Here is an 18,888-nt window from a genome sequence, read left to right as displayed (position 1 = left end):
TGACCTTCTCCTCCAATGGGCTTTGAGAAGGAGACAAGGCGAGAGCATGCAAGGAGTATGTGATTGAGATCTTCCCAAGGGGTGGCTCAACTAACCCTTTGGCCTAACTTACCCCACTCTCCCCTACTGTTAGTAAAGTAAGCGTGCAGGCAGGCAGTGCTGGAAAGTGGAAAGGGGAAGGCTGCAGAAAAGTGTGGGCTGGGTTAGACTGCTAGCCACTTAAAAAGGAGCCGGCTGTGGCGGCTCAGCATTTAAGGAACCGACAGAGGCAGTAGGAGAAGAGAAGCAGGAGGGAGACTTGGATGAGAAAAACCCAGGGAAGGTGTTAGTTACTCTACTCTCACAGCAACAAGTGTATTTTTAGCCTTCTCTACTTCTCTCTAGGGCCGGAATGGCCAGAATGCTTTGGGGAGCGGTGGTGGTGCTACTGCCACTCTTGGGACTCTGTAATTTTGTCCTGCCGCCCGAGTGGGGGCCAGGGACCTTCCCTGCCACAGAGGCCGGGGCCAAAGACTTTGTCACTGCCTACAATACCGCCGCTGAGCTGGTCATCTACCAAAACCAAGAGGCCAGCTGGACATACCAGACCAACATTACGCCCCACAACGCTGAGAAAAAGGTAGGACCCTTCCCCCACTCAGCACACAGGTGTTTGAATGAAATGTTGACAGTTGTTTAATTAGTTGTTGGCCTCTTCAGTCCAAAGCTAACCACTATGGACACGTTTTGTGAGTAACGGTGAAAGCGAACTGTGCTTCCCCTCTAGTCGCATTACACATGTTGATATTGCTTGGTCACCTCACCAAACATTCATTTTGGTTGAGTAGGTTATACCTATAATCTAAACTAAATTGTTCCTGAACATTGAATATAAATAACAGTAGGGGAGAGTGGGGTAAATTGAGCCTCTTTTTTTTTTGCATTCAGCATTATTCAGTCAAGGGAAATATTATTTCTAACAAAGATATCTACATATTTTAGGATGTTTGTATCCCTGGAAATAAGCAGAAGTAATGTAAACATTAGACAGACTTAACACAACACTAGTATATAGAAAATGCTATCAGATTTATATTGGATTATAATCCTATAAAATACAATTCTATAGGTTAGAATCACATAGGAGTCCATTAGGACTGGGTCCAAAATCTGATAGGATTTCTCGGTTGGTCCCACTGCAAATGAACTTGCAGCCTTGAATCCCTCCAATATTACAATGGTGTGTGAGAACCATCACTGGTGGGAGTAGGCAAATATGGAGATTGTGCTCTGGAGACACAGGAGAGAGGCTGTTCTTCAGTTTGCTGGTCTTTAACCTTGATTACAGTTGGACATAAATGTGCAGGTTTCTGTGCAATATTTAGCTGTGAGATTGTCCAATAAAGCTGTATGTATACAATTGTGGTCTGAAATAACAATGAATAGAATACTATGGGTTCTAATCAAGTAGGCAGGGTGACTGAACAGGCTTGCTGCACGGCCACTATGGGAGCTCTTTCTAGAGTGCCTGGTTAAAATTGTGCATGTGAGTGTTTTAACTCTGTGAATGGTTAAACTAGTGAGACATGTGTGTACACAATCCGCCTAAATTGAAATGTTGATTTATTTGGACAGTACGTGTTACTACGTTACAGAACCTCATGTTTTGACCACATCCTTTTTACCTCTGGTTAGTGATATGTACGTTTATAGTGATCACAATGACAAATCGATTGCTTAAAACAGATCAATATCATAGATTTTTTTAACCTTTTGATTTTGTCATATATGCTGGTGGTCTTACGGCGTTGGAGAATGCTGGTTCTCTTCGGCATGTTGTCCTCTAACGAGTGACACTCAATATTTCCAGTTCCATGTGGTTTGAATCGTTAGTTTCAACAGCGAATACAACTTGATTTCCCCCCTAATCAATATGAGTGGTGCATATGCAGATTAAGGTGCTCGTAAAAATAAATGATATGATTACTATTGTGGCACGTATGTAGTACATTTTATGTTTTCAAGATATCACAAACGGATTATTGATTCAGACACTTCACAACGGTGTTTTGACACTGGGCTATTTATCAAGTTACTATTGCTGCTTCCCATTGACAATATCATTTAACTTACAGCATGTTTTAGCAATATAAATAGAACTGAACATTCATTTCCAATAGCATTCTACTTAGTTAAAAAAAAAACAGCCAAAAACTGCTGTATGAGTCCAAAAACGTGATTTATTTTGATGAACTACCAGAAATGATGAAAACGGGGTTGACTTGCCTATAAAAAGGCACATCTACTTTATTTAGCAATAACAAACATGAAAACATTTATCCTCTGAGATAACAATCCAGTGACTCAAAAAAGACATGGCTACAACTAGTATAATGACAGGCAAAATGTGGCGAACAGTTGTTTCTTAGTTAGCATAACATTCTGTACAATGATGAAAATATGACTAAAACATTGGCAACTTCGTCAGGAAACAAATGATGTACTCACAGTTCTTGCATTCACACACAGTAAACGATAAAACAGATCGTATCATAATGTTAGCAAACCAGAGATTCTCTGCATAACCACAGGTGGCAAACTGAATTTGGGAGTAAGGCTAATTAACACAGTTAGCTGTGACATCAGTCACTCTTAAAGGGACAGGCTTTCTTACAAGCGAATAAAATAGAAAGGAATATAACTTTTTTTTAAGTTGTATTATTAACCCATCCACCACGGGATGGGTTAAACTGTTTCCAGTGGCTGGAGAATATAAATGCTCAGGTGTAGGCCTTTGAGAGATTGAATTCAAAATGTCCGCCTGTCTCTGCTGTGAGTCCTAGGGCTAGTCACGACTGATCGATTGTCAGTCTTTATCTTCTTTTGACTAGTTTCAATCAGTTTCATTACTTTACTTTGAGCCTGGTCCAGCATCTTGTTGGATAAGTTGAACCTTTTGTAAATACCTGCACTTGCTCCAAGAGCTTTAAAGGGATAGTTCACCCAAATTACATATTGGCTTCCTTACTCTGTAAGCAGTCTATGGACAAGGAATGACCGAAAACCATGATTTGGTCTAGTTTCCCTGGCATTGCTTCCAAATGCTAATGTTTTAGCATTTGTGGGCCAAATCCCATTTAAGTAATCAGACTGATATTTACATTTTTCAATGCATCATGTCTAAATCATCCGAAATGATCTCCTTTGTATTGGGAAGCTTACCAATGTCACTTATAGATTATTTGAACATTATGCGCAAAAAAATCCTAATATCAGTCCCATGGATTAAATGGGATTTGTGCCACAGTTCCAGCCACTGCCAGGGAAGCTAAACCAATGGATGGATTGCTGTCATACCCTTGTACATGGACTGCTTACAGGGTAAGGAAACCAACAAGTCATTTTGTAATGTGGGTGAACTATCCCTTTAAAATAAAAACCATGTATTGGATATTCTACTTCCTGCCTCTCCTTGCTAACCAACACCAGCCAGACAGCCTGAAGCATTCAGGGCAAGTAAGGGGCCTACCATTCACCCTTACAGTAACACTTTATGAATGCCTACATAAGGGAGGATACAGTAAAGGCTTTGTGAATGTTGTATAGCTGGTAAAAAAAAGGCTTTATGGGATACTGTAAAGTGTTACCGAGTTGTGTTTGCCAGGGGTTCCTTGTATGACAACAGCACCCATAGAGGGATGTTTGTTGGGTTGAGCCCTGCACGGCTTTACAACCAACACTATTCATCCTCATCCAAAATGATATGCTCAGTTCCTCCCATTTCTGCCAACTCGGCTTGTGTGTTTTCTGAAATAATCAAAAAACACATGTGGTTCGAGGGGTGGTGTGTGGAGAGGAGAGAATTGGCCAAGTTATTTTTATTAAGTTCAGAACCCTGCTTATTTTCCAAGCATTGTACAAAATGCAATTTCACAGGTTGATGCACTTGACATTTTATAACATGGATTTCCAAAGATAAACAATAAAAGACTGTAGTGCGGTTTAAATGGGACTTTTCAGAGTGGAGTAATGAGACATTTGCATGCTACTGCCACCAGCTTATCTTTTACTGCTCCTCCCGTCTCACCATATGATAGCAGGAGAACATTTGCATAATCGTATGGGCTGGTTATGTTTGCTGGAGACTGAAAAATGAGAAAGTAGAGCCACCCAGGCATTTGGAGGGATCAATGAAACTGCAGAGGTGTGAGGCAGTATTCTATAGCGCTGAGAGATAAAAGCACACACACAACACCAGGCATTGAGTGTCTATGCCTCAAAGTTATTCTCCCTAGCCAGACGGCTGTCTCAACAGGGTTTTCCTCCACTAGCCAGGCCTAGAATGGAACGATGGCTCCACCCCATGTTGGCCACAACAGGTGTAACCTCTCCGGAACCCAGCCCGTGTCACCGGTGTCAACTTACACAATGCCTGCTGCTTTCCTCTATCCAACAGTGAGCTGAGGATGTGAGGTGAAAGAAAAGCAAGCTCTGGTCTGACTGGTAGGTTGCCAGTTATGAGCGCTATTATTCCTTACACATCAAAGATGGGATCAAAGGGGATCAGGGGCTTTGCGTTCTATAAGATCTGGCAGGCAGAGGGGAGCCTGCCAGGTCTCTCTCCGAGTCTCCTCCCCACAGGCCCCGACACTGAATTGGCATGACCGTCACATTGACTGGCGGGGGATGTACTGAAGAGTTAACCCCAACATTCCATTCAACTTGGGCTGGGATTACCACGTCACTGAGTTCATCTTTGTCTCCGTCCTTGTCTCAGACATGAGCTTTGTCCTAGTGGATTAGGCTGATGTGCAGAATCTGAGGCGAAATGTACTCTTGTACCGTTCCATAGTAAAGCATGTTAGGTAGTTGAATTTGGGTAGATATCTCCCCCCTCCCCCCCAACCCCACCTATGTAGACACACGTAGGGACGCACGCATGCACACACACCTATGATAACCTCGCAGTCTCAGAACACATTCAATCTCAGTGCAAATTAGCCCCTGCCGAGGAGAGCAAAGGATCAAACGGGGGATATATTAAGCCTCCGGACAAATCTCAATTAGGCTCTGAAAACGAAACCCTCAAAGAGCACCGCTGGTTTTGGGCAACCATCAGTTACTTTGAAACGCCGATGGAATATCAACTACCCAAAAAGTACATAAAGCGTGTGCACCCACGGCTGTCAAAGCAGGTCCAAATCCATGGTGTTGTGACGTCATCACAACCTCTTGGCTGCTACACCATCTGTATCAAGGACTGATTTCACCTATCGGCCAATTCTTACACTTTGCACTTAAAAGTAAATCTCGGCTATGTTAAAAATACACGGAATACAAACTATTATATTTACATAGTGATTCAGGAGTAACATTTAAAAAAGAATATGGCCCACCATCATTAGACAAGTATACTAAAACTCAAATTGTTGAAATAAGTCAATGAGAGAATAGTCAGATTAACTGATAATTTAAATAGCAGTGCAGATGGCATTCTGTGCAAATATTTATTATAGGTAGGACTTTGTGGCGCAGCAGAAAGATCAGCAAACACTAAATCATATTGGGGTACATAGTCAGTACTAAGTGATTATTTCAAATGTAATCATATTGTCATTGATTCAATATCTTTACACTATTTTAGCTGAACAGCGTAGTACCTTACAACCCTGATACCATTTTTACTTTACTTATAATGGTTTGGGACACCCGGGACAATCAGGGGAGCTTTGAGACACAACGTAACAAGACTGTCCTAAAAACATCCTAAGGGATGTCCAAGGGACACACAAGGAACTAGACAAAACCTCCAGAGGACCATGATACAATGTCCCAAGAACGTCCTAAAAACGTCTTCGGGGATGTCCCCAGGACAAAAAGGGAACTAGAAAAAAGGTCCCCCAGAAAACGTTCCCAACTTCACGCGGCGTCCTAAGGACAGTAAAATGTAAACTTCCTGGGAAGTCCTACAAAAAGGTCCTGACACAGTTCTCTATGACATCCTGGGAACTTACAGGGAACTAGACAAAAGATCCCTTAACATTTCCTTGGAACCCTTATGCAATGTTCTTAAAACGTTCTCAGAATGTCAGAGGGTTAACGTAGTGCCAAAACCGTTAAGGTACCTGGTGGAAACGTCGCCGAATGGCCTTAGGACATCCACTGTTTGCTGGATACACTATACAGTCAGGGCCTTCGAATTAGAGGCCAACTTTCATAAGCGAGTGAACACATTCAACGGCCTTGAGAGAGGAGGGCAGTCAACAGCTTTTCACCATCTTTATTTTCCTATAGAAAAAAATAGAAATATACAGTGGGGCAAAAAAGTATTTAGTCAGCTACCAATTGTGCAAGTTCTCCCACTTAAAAAGATGAGAGGCTTGTAATTTTCATCATAGGTACACTTCAACTATGACAGACAAAATAAGAAAGAAAATCACATTGTAGGATTTTTGATGAATTGATTTGCAAATTATGGTGGAAAAATAAGTATTTGGTCAATAACAAAAGTTCTCAATACTTTGTTATATACCCTTTGTTGGCAATGACAGAGGTCAAACGTTTTCTGTAAGTCTTCACAAGGTTTTCACACTGTTGCTGGTATTTTGGCCCATTCCTCCATGTAGAGCTCCTCTAGAGCAGTGATGTTTTGGGACTGTTGATGGGCAACACGGACTTTCAACTCCCTCCAAAGATTTTCTATGGGGTTGAGATCTGGAGACTGGCTAGGCCACTCCAGGACCTTGAAATGCTTCTTACGAAGCCACTCCTTCTTTGCCAGGCGGTGTGTTTGGGATCATTGTCATGCTGATGGAAGGAGGTTTTCACTCAATCTCACGATACATGGCCCCATTCTTTCCTTTACACAGATCAGTCGTCCTGGTCCCTTTGCAGAAAAACAGCCCCAAAGCATGATGTTTCCACCCCCATGCTTCACAGTAGGTATGGTGTTCTTTGGATGCAACTCAGCATTCTTTGTCCTCCAAACACGACGAGTTGAGTTTTTACCAAAAAGTTATATTTTGGTTTCATCTGACCATATGACATTCTCCCAATCTTCTTCTGGATCATCCAAATGCTCTCTAGCAAACTTCAGACGGGCCTGGACATGTACTGGCTTAAGCAGGGGGACACGTCTGGCACTGCAGGATTTGAGTCCCTGGCGGCGTAATATGTTACTGATGGTAGGCTTTGTTACTTTGGTCCCAGCTCTCTGCAGGTCATTCACTAGGTCCCCCCGTGTTCTGGGATTTTTGCTCACCGTTCTTGTGATCATTTTGACCCCACGGGGTGAGATCTTGCGTGGAGCCCCAGATTGAGGGAGATTATCAGTGGTCTTGTATGTCTTCCATTTCCTAATAATTGCTCCCACAGTTGATTTCTTCAAACCAAGCTGCTTACCTATTGCAGATTCAGTCTTCCCAGCCTGGTGCAGGTCTACAATTTTGTTTCTGGTGTCCTTTGACAGCTCTTTGGTCTTGGCCATAGTGGAGTTTGGAGTGTGACTGTTTGAGGTTGTGGACAGGTGTCTTTTTATACTGATAACAAGTTCAAACAGGTGCTATTAATACAGGTAACGAGTGGAGGACAGAGGAGCCTCTTAAAGAAGTTGTTACAGGTCTGTGAGAGCCAGAAATCTTGTTTGTAGGTGACCAAATACTTATTTTTCCACCATAATTTGCAAATAAATTCATTAAAAATCCTACAATGTGATTTTCTGGATTTTTCTTTTCTCATTTTGTCTGTCATAGTTGAAGTGTACCTATGATGAAAATTAAAAGCCTCATCTTTTTAGGTGGGAGAACTTGCACAATTGGTGGCTGACTAAATACTTTTTTTGCCCCACTGTAGTTGGGTGTGGGACAGCAAAACCGAGGGGGGGAGAGAGAGGGGAAAATAGGGAGGAGAAAGGTCAGAGTTAAGGCCTCAACACTGTTACCAGTTTTCCGTTCAGCCCATTGTTAATCAGTGGTGTTAGATACACATCAGCTAAGCTGGAAGTCAATGAAAACATCACAGTAACAGAAGCTACTTTCCTGACAGGATGTCTATGTCCTGGGCTGTGACTGCAGACAGCCCCAGTGTAGTCAGTGTCCTGACAGTGGCTCTTTGCTCTGTGGTTAAGAACACAACTACTGGACCTTCTTCAACCCCTAACACAGTGGATGTAGACAGATTCCCTGTAGGAAAACACAAAGTGAGAAAGGCAATGGGTGATTTGTTTTTAATAGCACCAAAAAAAACAAGGGTACCCAAATGGGTTAAATTAGCAATGCATTGAGAGCACCCAAAAGTACACAAAGGCAAGTTACCTAAGGTTCGTCTACTCCGTTTAGGAACAAACAGGAGGGAAAGGAGTGGCTTTGTTTTCCCCAAATGTGATAATAGTGTATTCAGAAACCCCAAACTACTGTAGCTGGTGGCATATTCACAATAAGGGAAACATTGTAATGTTAGCATGTGTGACTGTGTGCATTAGGCGAAGTTCACTATACTGTAAAAACACCCTAAACTGATAATAAAAACAACCCTATTTAATATGTTTTTGTCAGTATTGGTAAAAATCAGCTGTCAGAAGCAGGAAGCTAAGCTGAACTGAGGCAGCTTCGCTAGAGCTTCTCAACCCTTTGATACATCTTCAATGTGCTTCAGTCAGTGTCAGAACTGAAAGGATAACATGTTATGTACTGTGTGTGACGTTCTGAGCGGCCTTGCCTTTCAGTGTCACCCATTTTGTCATCGTTATAATTCAGTAGTAAGAGAACAATATGTCTGTATGCCATCCTTGAACTGTGAGCGATGGTGCTTTCCCAGTGCAGTAGTCGTCTTCACTACTTATGTATTAGGCACTTTTTTTTGATCCGGCGGTCAGGGTTCTCTAGCTTTACTCCCACTCAACCCCTGTGCTTTAACTGTTACCAGAATGAGGGCCTTCTGGCCCCACAGCTAATTGCCACCATCCACATTAACATTCAATATGCTGTGTGCCTTTGCCTGTGATTGGTGCAATCAGTCTAACAACACTAGACCAGAAGTAGGGAATAAGAAAAAAATACAGTAGGAAAATGATTGTGTGATTGGCCATTGTATAAAAAGGGCAACTACAGTTAATGGGTTCCTTGAGTCTGGCAAGTCGTTTTGGTAGGGTTATTAATCGTTTTCTGAACAAAACATATCAATGTCCCAAATGATTGGATGTCAATGGTACCTGTGTGTACTATTTTCACCTTGGAGTGTGACTACTAGTTACGTGTGCTACTTTGTCCAAAATACGGGATGCTGTGAAGCGAGGACTGTTGGGCAGCTAGATTATATAACCTGATCACCGGTTTGTGTCTACAGGTGGAATCTGATGGGATGAAGCAGGTCTTCACAGAAGCCTGGGGGAAGAAGGCCAAAGATAACTTCTCTCCTACTGTGTTGGCCACCTTCAACACTACTCTGCAGAGGTGTCTCAAGAAGATCAACATCCTGGGAGCGGCTAACCTACCTGCAGGAGAAAGAAATGAGGTCAGTCTCCAATTGTCTACATCTTATCAGATGAGTCGGACTCAGATGTGGTGTACAATGTGATACTGAAATGTCAGAGAATCTGTAGCAGATGTTATAAAACATAATCCGTTTATTTCAGCTGTTGAAGGACGGCGTCAGCAAGGTCTGAATGAAGTCACAGAGTAATTGAGTCGTTTCACAATCTCCTTATTTCCCCAGTACAACGTCATACTAAGCAAGATGTCTGAAATATACTCTACCGCCAAAGTGTGTCCAAAGGCTAATGAATGTTGGTCTATTGAGCCAGGTAAGTGGCTGTCTTCATGTAATTACAGTTAAAGACATGCTCTGGTACTTTGGCGACTAAGAAACCTCCCGCTTTGGGCTGAATGTGTCCATGTGTAGTTCTTACATGCATCATCTATGAGCAGAATTACTGTCTCACCTCGATTAGCAATGACTTGCATGAGACAAGGTGTCATTATAGAACAGACAGAGACAGACTATACTTTTGGCTAGTGAGTGCTGCTTTCAGAACTACAAAAGTACCAGAGAATCTCTAAGACAAAAGTGAAACATTTTTGTTTTTAAAGTAGGGAAATGTATTAACAAAGAGGGGTATAGTTGTCCAAAAAAAGAAAGACAAGAGAAGCGGTAAATATTATATCAAGTTAGAAAAAGCAACAGGATGAGGGTAATTACTTTGAAGAGGTCTCTGGGGGAAGTGGTTCAATTTCAGCTCTTTAGGAACGTTGAAACGTCCTGCTACTGGTCATCAGACTACAGTGCAGAGCACGTCGACTTCATCAGTCATTCCTAATTATCTACGTGTTGGTTTAAACCCTGGCCTGTGCTTTGTGTGCTGTGCCCGCCTCAAAAAATAATTGTGAACTATCATGATTGCCAAAAGACAGTAGATGTGTGAGAAGATTGTGTGAGAGCCATTTCCAATGCAACATTCAGTAATGCACCCAAACAATCCCCGTTGCACTTACTGTAAGTCATTTACCAATGTTATACAGTGTAGTGGACGTAAATCAAACGTCAACAAAAACGCTCTTACAGGCCTGCTACACTGTACATTTTGACGCCCTAATATACATTTCAAACCAGTTCATGGAAACGGTTTCTGCTAATGTGTTTACACTCCAAAATGAGAGTCCACTTCCACCCCAGATGATTCCTCATTTCACAATCTACTAAAGTAAACATTGGGTGGTCCTGGGTAACTAAAGAATCTGACCGGTGTTGAAAAACAACACTTTGGGTTGTATTATAATAACAAACAGGGACCCCAGCCATTGGATCATTGCTTTTTCCCCCCCCACCAAACTCATTTTGTTCAGTGGCCTTCAACTTTCCTCACCTTCACTTCCTATGCTCAGCCTGTAAAATACAGTGCCTTGACTTCTTCCACATTTTGTGCTACAAAGTGGGATGAAAATTGAAATCTACAGTACACAAAATATTTTAATGTCAAAGTGGAAGAAAACATCTAACATTTATAAAAAGTAAAACACTATGATTAGATACGTATTCACCCCCTGAGACAATACATGTTAGAAACACCTTTTGGGTAAGTCACTAAGAGCTTTACACACCTGGATTGTACAATATTTGCCCATTTATTCATTTTACAATTCTTCAAGCTCTGTCAAGTTTGTTGTTGATCATTGCTAGAAAGACTTAAGCCTTGCATTAGATTTTCAAGACGATTTAAAGTCAACTGTAACTTGGCCACTCAAACATTCAATGTCGTCTTGGTAAGCAACTCCAGTGTAGATTTGGCCTTGAAATGTTAGATTATTGTTCTGCTGAAAGGTTGAATTTGTTTCCCAGTGTCAAAGCAGACTGAACCAGGTTTTCCTCTAGGATTTAGTCTGTGCTTATCTGTATTCCGTTTATTTTGATCCTAAGGACAAGCATACCCATAACATGATGCAGCCACCACCATGCTTGAAAATATGAAAAGTGGTACTCAGTGATTTGCCCCAAACATAACACTTTGAATTCAGGACAAAAAGTTCATTTCTTTGCCACATTACTTAAGTGCCTTGTTGCAAAACAGATGCATGTTATGGAATATTTTATATTCTATACAGGCTTCTTCTTTCCACTTTGTCATTTAGGTTAGTATTGTGGAGTATTTACAATGTTGTTGTTCCATCCTCAGTTCTCATATCAGAATCATTAAACTCTTTAACTGTTTTAAAATCACCATTGGCCTCATGGTGAAATCCCTGAGCAGTTTCCTTCCTCTCCGGCAACTGAGTTAGGAAGAATGCCTGTATCTTTGTAGTGACTGGGTGTATTGATACACAATCCAAAACCTACTTAATATCTTCACAATGATCAAAGGGATATTCAATGTCTACTTTGTAAAATGTATAAAAATATATATATTTTTATACATCTACCAATCGGTGCCCTTCTTTGGAAGGCATTAATAAACCTCCCTGGTCGATTGAGATACCTTACAATTATCTGTATGTGTGGGGTACAGAGATGGGGTAGTCCATTCAAAAAGTATGTTAACCACTATTATTGAACACAGTGAGTCCATGCAACTTTTTATGTGAATTGTTAAGCACATTTTTACTCCTGAACAAAGGGGTTGAATAATTACACATTGACATTATGGGGTTGTGTGTGTGTGTAATGTAGGTCAGTCACACAAAATCTCAATTGAATCCATTTTTAACTTCAGGGTGTAACACAACAGAATGTGCAAAAAGTGTGTGAATAGTTTTTTGGCCACTCTGCCGCTGTTGCGTCATCATAACTCAAAGCTAATCTCTTAGAAGATGTACCTGTAACCCACCTGTCGCACGGAGAGGAGATCAAGAAGTCATTTGAACCTTTAAATGCCTCATTGTTTTAGGAAAGAAAACTGTTCTCTCTTCATTGGCAACGTTTGGAAAACCAGTAGTCCCCTACGTGCTCTAGCAGTTTCTGTATTCTGTAACTGAGGGTGTCTGACTTTGGCTCCACAGAGCTGACAGAGACCATGGCCAACTCACGGAGCTACAAGACACTGCTGTATGCATGGGAGGGTTGGCACAATGCATCGGGTGTGCCACTCAGGGCAGAGTATACAAAGTTTGTGGAGCTTAGCAACAAGGCCTATAAAGCTGACGGTAAGAATGTCACGTTCACCTTACATATGTGTATCACTGTGAATGTCACCATTTTTAACATACAGTGTTGTAAGTTATGGCCATAGCTGTAGTGAAAGAGAGGACATTTCACCTCATCCACTCATTGTTGATAACCATAATATTTATGTCTATAGGTTTCGATGACACGGGAGCATACTGGCGTTCGTGGTACAAGTCAAAGACTTTTGCGAATGACCTGGAAGCTATTTACAAACAGGTGCAGCCGCTCTACCAGAATCTTCACGCCTTTGTGCGCCGCAAGCTCTACGACCATTACGGACCGAAATACATCAATCTTAAAGGACCTATCCCTGCTCACCTGCTAGGTGAGTTTACCTTTACAAGTCTGTGTTAACTTATAGCCAATGCACGATGTCCAGTCACTGATTTATCAGCCATTTTTCAAACTAACTCAGTCCATCATAGCTTAGCTTTAGCTAGGGCCCTGAGTTTTTCATTATTACTTGACCCCTGATCTGGGCCCTATAATAGACGTTACTGTCAGCCACTCAGTAGGTTAGAACAGGCTCCGATGTTTCCTGATCAAGTGACTGTGTCAGGAAAGCAGGTTGGCATTTATTGTCATGAATCTTGCCCTGGAGGCAGCTCTGCAGAGTGATCACTAGCTGGCACAGCCACAAAGTCATCAAATCTGATTTTAAACCAAACCTTAACCACACTGCTAGTGCTAACCCTAACCTAAAATGAAGACTAAAAGGCAATTTTTTTCATGAATTTTTACAATTTTTACACAGACCATTTTTACTTTGCAGCTAGCCCATCTAGCGGAAATCTCAGTTCTGCCTCCAGGGCAAGATTCATGACAATAAACGTGCGCCAGGAACCCCCCGCTGCTAGCTATAATGCAATAGCGGTATTTGCTCAGTGTCTGTGACTAGGAAGGCTCAACCAGTAGATTTATCAAGCCTCTGGCTAATGCTAAGTGCCTGGGCTTCATTTCCTCAGGAAACATGTGGTCGCAAACCTGGAACAACATCTATGGCATGATGATCCCCTTTCCAGGAAAACCCAATGTGGACGTGACCGATGAAATGGTGGCCAAAGTAAGCTGGTGAAATATGAGATTTTATTACTGTAGATCAGTTTACATTTAGAACTCTGAGAAATTGTGAGTTGAAAGTTAAGGAATTACATTACTGTATATAAAAAAAACTACATCCAAAAACTCTGTTAAAAATAAAAGCCCAAAGTTATCTAGCCTAGTTGAACTCCCTTTTCCCAAATTATTCCTAATCACTTTAACTAAAGTCAAAGTTCGTCCATTGGAGGTCTGTTAACATTAGCTTGGCCGTATATACCTGAAATACAACGATTTTCCTCATAGAACTGGAATGCTACTCACATGTTCCGGGTGGCTGAGGAGTTCTTCACCTCCCTCGGCCTCATCAAAATGCCCCAAGAGTTCTGGGACAAGTCTATGTTTGAGAAGCCAGAAGGTCGCGAGGTGGTGTGTCATGCATCTGCCTGGGACTTCTACAATAGAAAGGACTTCAGGTGAGCAAGTGGAAATGAACTCAAAGAGAGGGGATGCGAAAGAAGGTTCCGGTGTCTTCATATGTGATGTCTCCTCACATTCAGGATCAAACAGTGCACCACAGTCAGCATGCAGCAGCTTTTCACTGTGCACCACGAGATGGGCCATGTTGAATATTACCTGCAGTACAAGGAACAACCTATAAACTTCCGCCGCGGTGCTAACCCAGGCTTCCACGAGGCCATTGGTGATGTCATGTCCCTCTCTGTGTCCACACCTAAGCATCTGGCCAGCATTGGCCTATTGTCTAACGCGACCAATGACAACGGTATGCTCCAATTGATTTGCTACCTTGTTTTGAAGTGTATATACAATTCATAAAACAATTTCCTTTTGTGGTTTGTAGGTAGTGTTTCTAAGTAAGTAAATTTGTCACAGAAATTCTAATTAATAATGAGGAGAGGCCAGGGTAATCACCTATCAGGATATTACTTTATTCAAAACGTATTAATAAGAAGCAGGTCACACCACACACACACAAGTGAATGGAGTGAGTGCTCTGCAATAATGAGGCTGGTCGACCCAGCACTCTTCAGCCTGACCTTACAGAGGACTCCTGGTTCTTATACACCCAGATTAGCTGCAGGGAGCTAGAGTGGAGACCATAAAGACACAGCATTAGTAGAACAGAAATGTCTTATCTGTTAACTATTAATATCAAACAAATCAGGTAAATACGTCATTTCTCTCTCACATTAGGAGTGTAAGAAAGTTCATAAGTAAGTAGCCTAAGTAAGTTATTATGTAAGTTACTTACTTACATGCTGACCACACCGCTCGTGTTGCAAAATAAATGTACACATACATGTTATTCAATCATTGCACCCACACTCCTAGCGAGCGTCTGCATGGTCAGGCGGTAAAATAGAAATTGGTTCTATTTGTGACACTCAATGCGCTGCAAGTCCGGCCTCTCCCATCTCCTCATTGGTTTTTAGGAGCACATGCCCACGTGGGTGATTGGAAGAGGAATTTAGGGCCACACTCCGGTTGGTTGTAGTAATGTTGTGAAGTTGGTTGCCAACCGCCACATAAAGTCCAAAGAAAGAAAGCCTGAAGGAAGGAGAGAGAACAGTAAACTGAATTAGTGTCTTATCTGTGGATTAATTGTCAGTGTAAAAACTGTCAACCTTGTGCATTTCAGGTAAAATAATAACCCAATGTTTATATACCGGGATAAATTAGCTAGCAACAGCAAGCTAGCTAGCTAAATTGCCATAAATGTTTAATGGTTTTTGACCTGTCCCCAAATGAATATAATTGGTTCAGAGTTTGTTTTGATATTTCAACCTGAGTGTCCTGAATGCTTCTGGTGTGGGTGAACAAAATCAAAGTGTGCACGTGTCCAGTTTTGTCAGCGTGTTAGTAACTAAGGTGCTTAGTTACTTATTGTTGTGGTTATTCTTTTGTGTGTGATTTAATTGGCTTGTTTATTGTAGAGAGTGACATCAACTACCTGCTGAAGATGGCTCTGGACAAGATGGCCTTCCTTCCCTTTGGCTATCTCATTGACCAGTGGAGATGGAGTGTGTTTAGTGGGCGCACCCCCCCAGAGCGATACAACGCAGACTGGTGGCACCTCAGGTGAGTGGCACGAAAACATTTAACATGAGGGAAATTGTTAATATCCAAAATAAGTTTCATTATATAAAATGCACTGTTTCAGAAAACACTGTCAATTTGCCTTCCCTTGTTCACTTTTCAAGGACAAAATACCAGGGTATATGTCCACCCACCAAACGCACAGAGGAGCACATGGACGCTGGAGCCAAATATCACATTCCAGGAAACACCCCATACATCAGGTAGAATTCTCTTTCAAACCATCTCACTTCTTTTCCTCAGATCCATATACAGCAGTATTATAATGGACGATGGATAGTCATTTCTCAACAAAAAAAAACACTAAGAATAAAGGCCACTGAGGGAATATTAATATTTCAAATACACATCAATACAAAATCGATCCTCAAACACCATCAAAATCAATTTGACAACATCTTTGATTAACTGTGTCATTTTTCTCTCCTGCAGGTACTTTGTGAGCTTCATTCTGCAGTTCCAGTTCCACAAGAAGCTGTGTCAGGCAGCCAATCAGACAGGACCCCTGCACACATGTGACATCTACCAGTCCAAGGAGGCTGGAAACATTTTAGAGTATGTACACTGTTAGTCACCTACACTATGGTGTTACCTGATCAAGTGAGATGAGACACAAAAGATGGCCTTTGAATCTCTTAATGACTCTAAGAAATAAGTTGATCTTTTCACATTTTAGACTAATTTGAACTGTGGTATTTTTCCCCCTACCTGAATCAACCAACAAGCATTGTCTCTAGACTTGCTAAACCATACAAAGTTCTAGTAAATTGTGCATGACACATTTCCCTAAGTGCCTCTGACTTTTACAGGACAGTCCTTAAATCCGGAGAATCCAAGCCCTGGGAACAGGTGCTCCAGGAAGCAGTCGGGACAAACAAGATTGACGCCAGCTCCCTGATGGAATACTTTGGTCCCATCATCACATGGTTGAAGGAACAGAATGCAGCAATGAATGAGACCTTGGGCTGGCCTGACTTTAACTGGGTTCCACCTGTACCAGAGGGCTACCCCGAGGATATTGGTGAGCCAGTAAACAGGTTTAACTGAAGGAGGATGATATTTCAATAAAATAATGGATATTTCAATAATAATTTTCAACATGGTTCTTTTGCATTGAATGTCTGTCCCCCTACTTTTGGCAAATGGATTTTAAAAAATGTATCCACTTTAAACAAGAAAATATCCAATTCAGCTTAGAATTTGCAGGATAAATTCAGGAAAACCCGTCTTAAATCTATAAATTTTTGTTCTGTTTGTACGTTAATCTTTAAACAAACAAAATTATACTTATTTATGAATGTCTTTGTTGATTGAATCCACTTAAATTTGATGAAATTGTAGACTGCAATTATTGTGATTGTTGTAATGGTTATTATTAATGATCATGATGATTATTGTAGTTATTAGTGATGGGTATTTTTTCCCTTGTTTGGACATTACATTTAGAACTCATTGTTACAATGTGCATTGAAACATGGGAACAATCAATACAAATATATGTACTTCTCTCTTTAAATTGTGTATGGTGACATTGAAAGATGAACTTGCATACAAATTTAAGCTATACTCGCTTAAGTTAGAATCGGGCCACGGTCACAGAGCCATGTACAGTGGGGCAAAAAAGTATTTAGACAGCCACCAATTGTGCAAGTTCTCCCACGTAAAAATATGAGGCCTGTAATTTTCATCATAGGTACACTTCAACTATGACAGACAAACTTAGAAAAAAAATCCAGAAAATCACATTGTAGGATTTTTAATGAATTCATTTGCAAATTATGGTGGAAAATAAGTATTTGGTCAATAACAAAAGTTTATCTCAATACTTTGTTATATACCCTTTGTTGGCAATGACAGAGGTCAATCGTTTTCTGTAAGTCTTCAAGGTTTTCACACACTGTTGCTGGTATTTTGGCCCATTCCTCCATGCAGATCTCCTCTAGAGCAGTGATGTTTTGGGGCTGTTGCTGGGCAACAGACTTTCAACTCCCTCCAAAGATTTTCTATGGGGTTGAGATCTGGAGACTGGCTAGGCCACTCCAGGACCTTGAAATGCTTCTTACGAAGCCACTCCTTCATTGTCCGGGCAGTGTGTTTGGGATCATTGTCATGCTGAAAGACCCAGCCACATTTCATCTTCAATGCCCTTGCTGATGGAAGGAGGTTTTCACTCAATCTCATGATACATGGCCCCATTCTTTCCTTTACACGGATCAGTCGTCCTGGTCCCTTTGCAGAAAAACAGCCCCAAAGCATGATGTTTCCACCCCCATGCTTCACAGTAGGTATGGTGTTCTTTGGCTGCAACTCAGCATTCTTTGTCCTCCAAACACGACAAGTTGAGTTTTTACCAAAAAGTTACATTTTGGTTTCATCTGACCATATGACATTCTCCCAATCTTCTTCTGGATCATCCAAATGCTCTCTAGCAAACTTCAGACGGGCCTGGACATGTACTGGCTTAAGCAGGGGGACACGTCTAGCACTGCAGGATATGAATCCCTGGCGGCGTAGTGTGTTACTGATGGTAGGCTTTGTTACTTTGGTCCCAGCTCTCTGCAGGTCCTTCACTAGGTCCCCCCCCCCCCCGTGTGGTTCTGGGATTTTTGCTCACCGTTCTTGTGATCATTTTGACCCCACGGGGTGAGATCTTGCGTGGAGCCCCAGATCGAGGGAGATTATCAGTGGTCTTGTATGTCTTCCATTTCCTAATAATTGCTCCCACAGTTGATTTCTTCAAACCAAGCTGCTTACCTATTGCAGATTCAGTCTTCCCAGCCTGGTGCAGGTCTACAATTTTGTTTCTGGTGTCCTTTGACAGCTCTTTGGTCTTTGCCATAGTGGAGTTTGGAGTGTGACTGTTTGCGGTTGTGGACAGGTGTCTTTTATACTGATAAGTTCAAACAGGTGCCATTAATACAGGTAATGAGTGGAGGACAGAGGAGACTCTTAAAGAAGAAGTTACAGGTCTGTGAGAGCCAGAAATCTTGCTTGCTGGTTTGTAGGTGACCAAATACTTATTTTCCACCATAATTTGCAAATTAATTAATTAAAAGTCCTACAATGTGATTTTTCTGGATTTGTTCTTCTCATTTTGTCTGT

At 41.5% G+C, this 18,888-nt stretch overlaps 1 protein-coding gene across 1 annotated transcript in view; it reads left to right on the top strand.

Annotated features, from left to right (window-relative positions):
- The first annotated feature begins 246 nt into the window (after window positions 1-246).
- LOC109865702 (angiotensin-converting enzyme) overlaps window positions 247-18,888 on the top strand; it is a 35,914-nt gene continuing 17,272 nt past the window's right edge. The window contains exons 1-12 of the mRNA XM_031799595.1: window positions 247-619; window positions 9,322-9,489; window positions 9,691-9,778; window positions 12,465-12,608; window positions 12,764-12,955; window positions 13,596-13,693; window positions 13,975-14,144; window positions 14,229-14,452; window positions 15,624-15,768; window positions 15,891-15,989; window positions 16,219-16,341; window positions 16,596-16,807. Coding sequence (XP_031655455.1) covers window positions 392-619; window positions 9,322-9,489; window positions 9,691-9,778; window positions 12,465-12,608; window positions 12,764-12,955; window positions 13,596-13,693; window positions 13,975-14,144; window positions 14,229-14,452; window positions 15,624-15,768; window positions 15,891-15,989; window positions 16,219-16,341; window positions 16,596-16,807 — 1,891 coding nt within the window. The 5' untranslated portion in view covers window positions 247-391. The remainder of the gene's footprint in view (window positions 620-9,321; window positions 9,490-9,690; window positions 9,779-12,464; window positions 12,609-12,763; window positions 12,956-13,595; window positions 13,694-13,974; window positions 14,145-14,228; window positions 14,453-15,623; window positions 15,769-15,890; window positions 15,990-16,218; window positions 16,342-16,595; window positions 16,808-18,888) is intronic.

This window comes from Oncorhynchus kisutch, linkage group LG20, assembly GCF_002021735.2.
Source record: "Oncorhynchus kisutch isolate 150728-3 linkage group LG20, Okis_V2, whole genome shotgun sequence".
In the NCBI taxonomy this organism is placed as follows: domain Eukaryota; kingdom Metazoa; phylum Chordata; class Actinopteri; order Salmoniformes; family Salmonidae; genus Oncorhynchus; species Oncorhynchus kisutch.
This window is presented reverse-complemented; position numbering and strand designations above follow the sequence as displayed.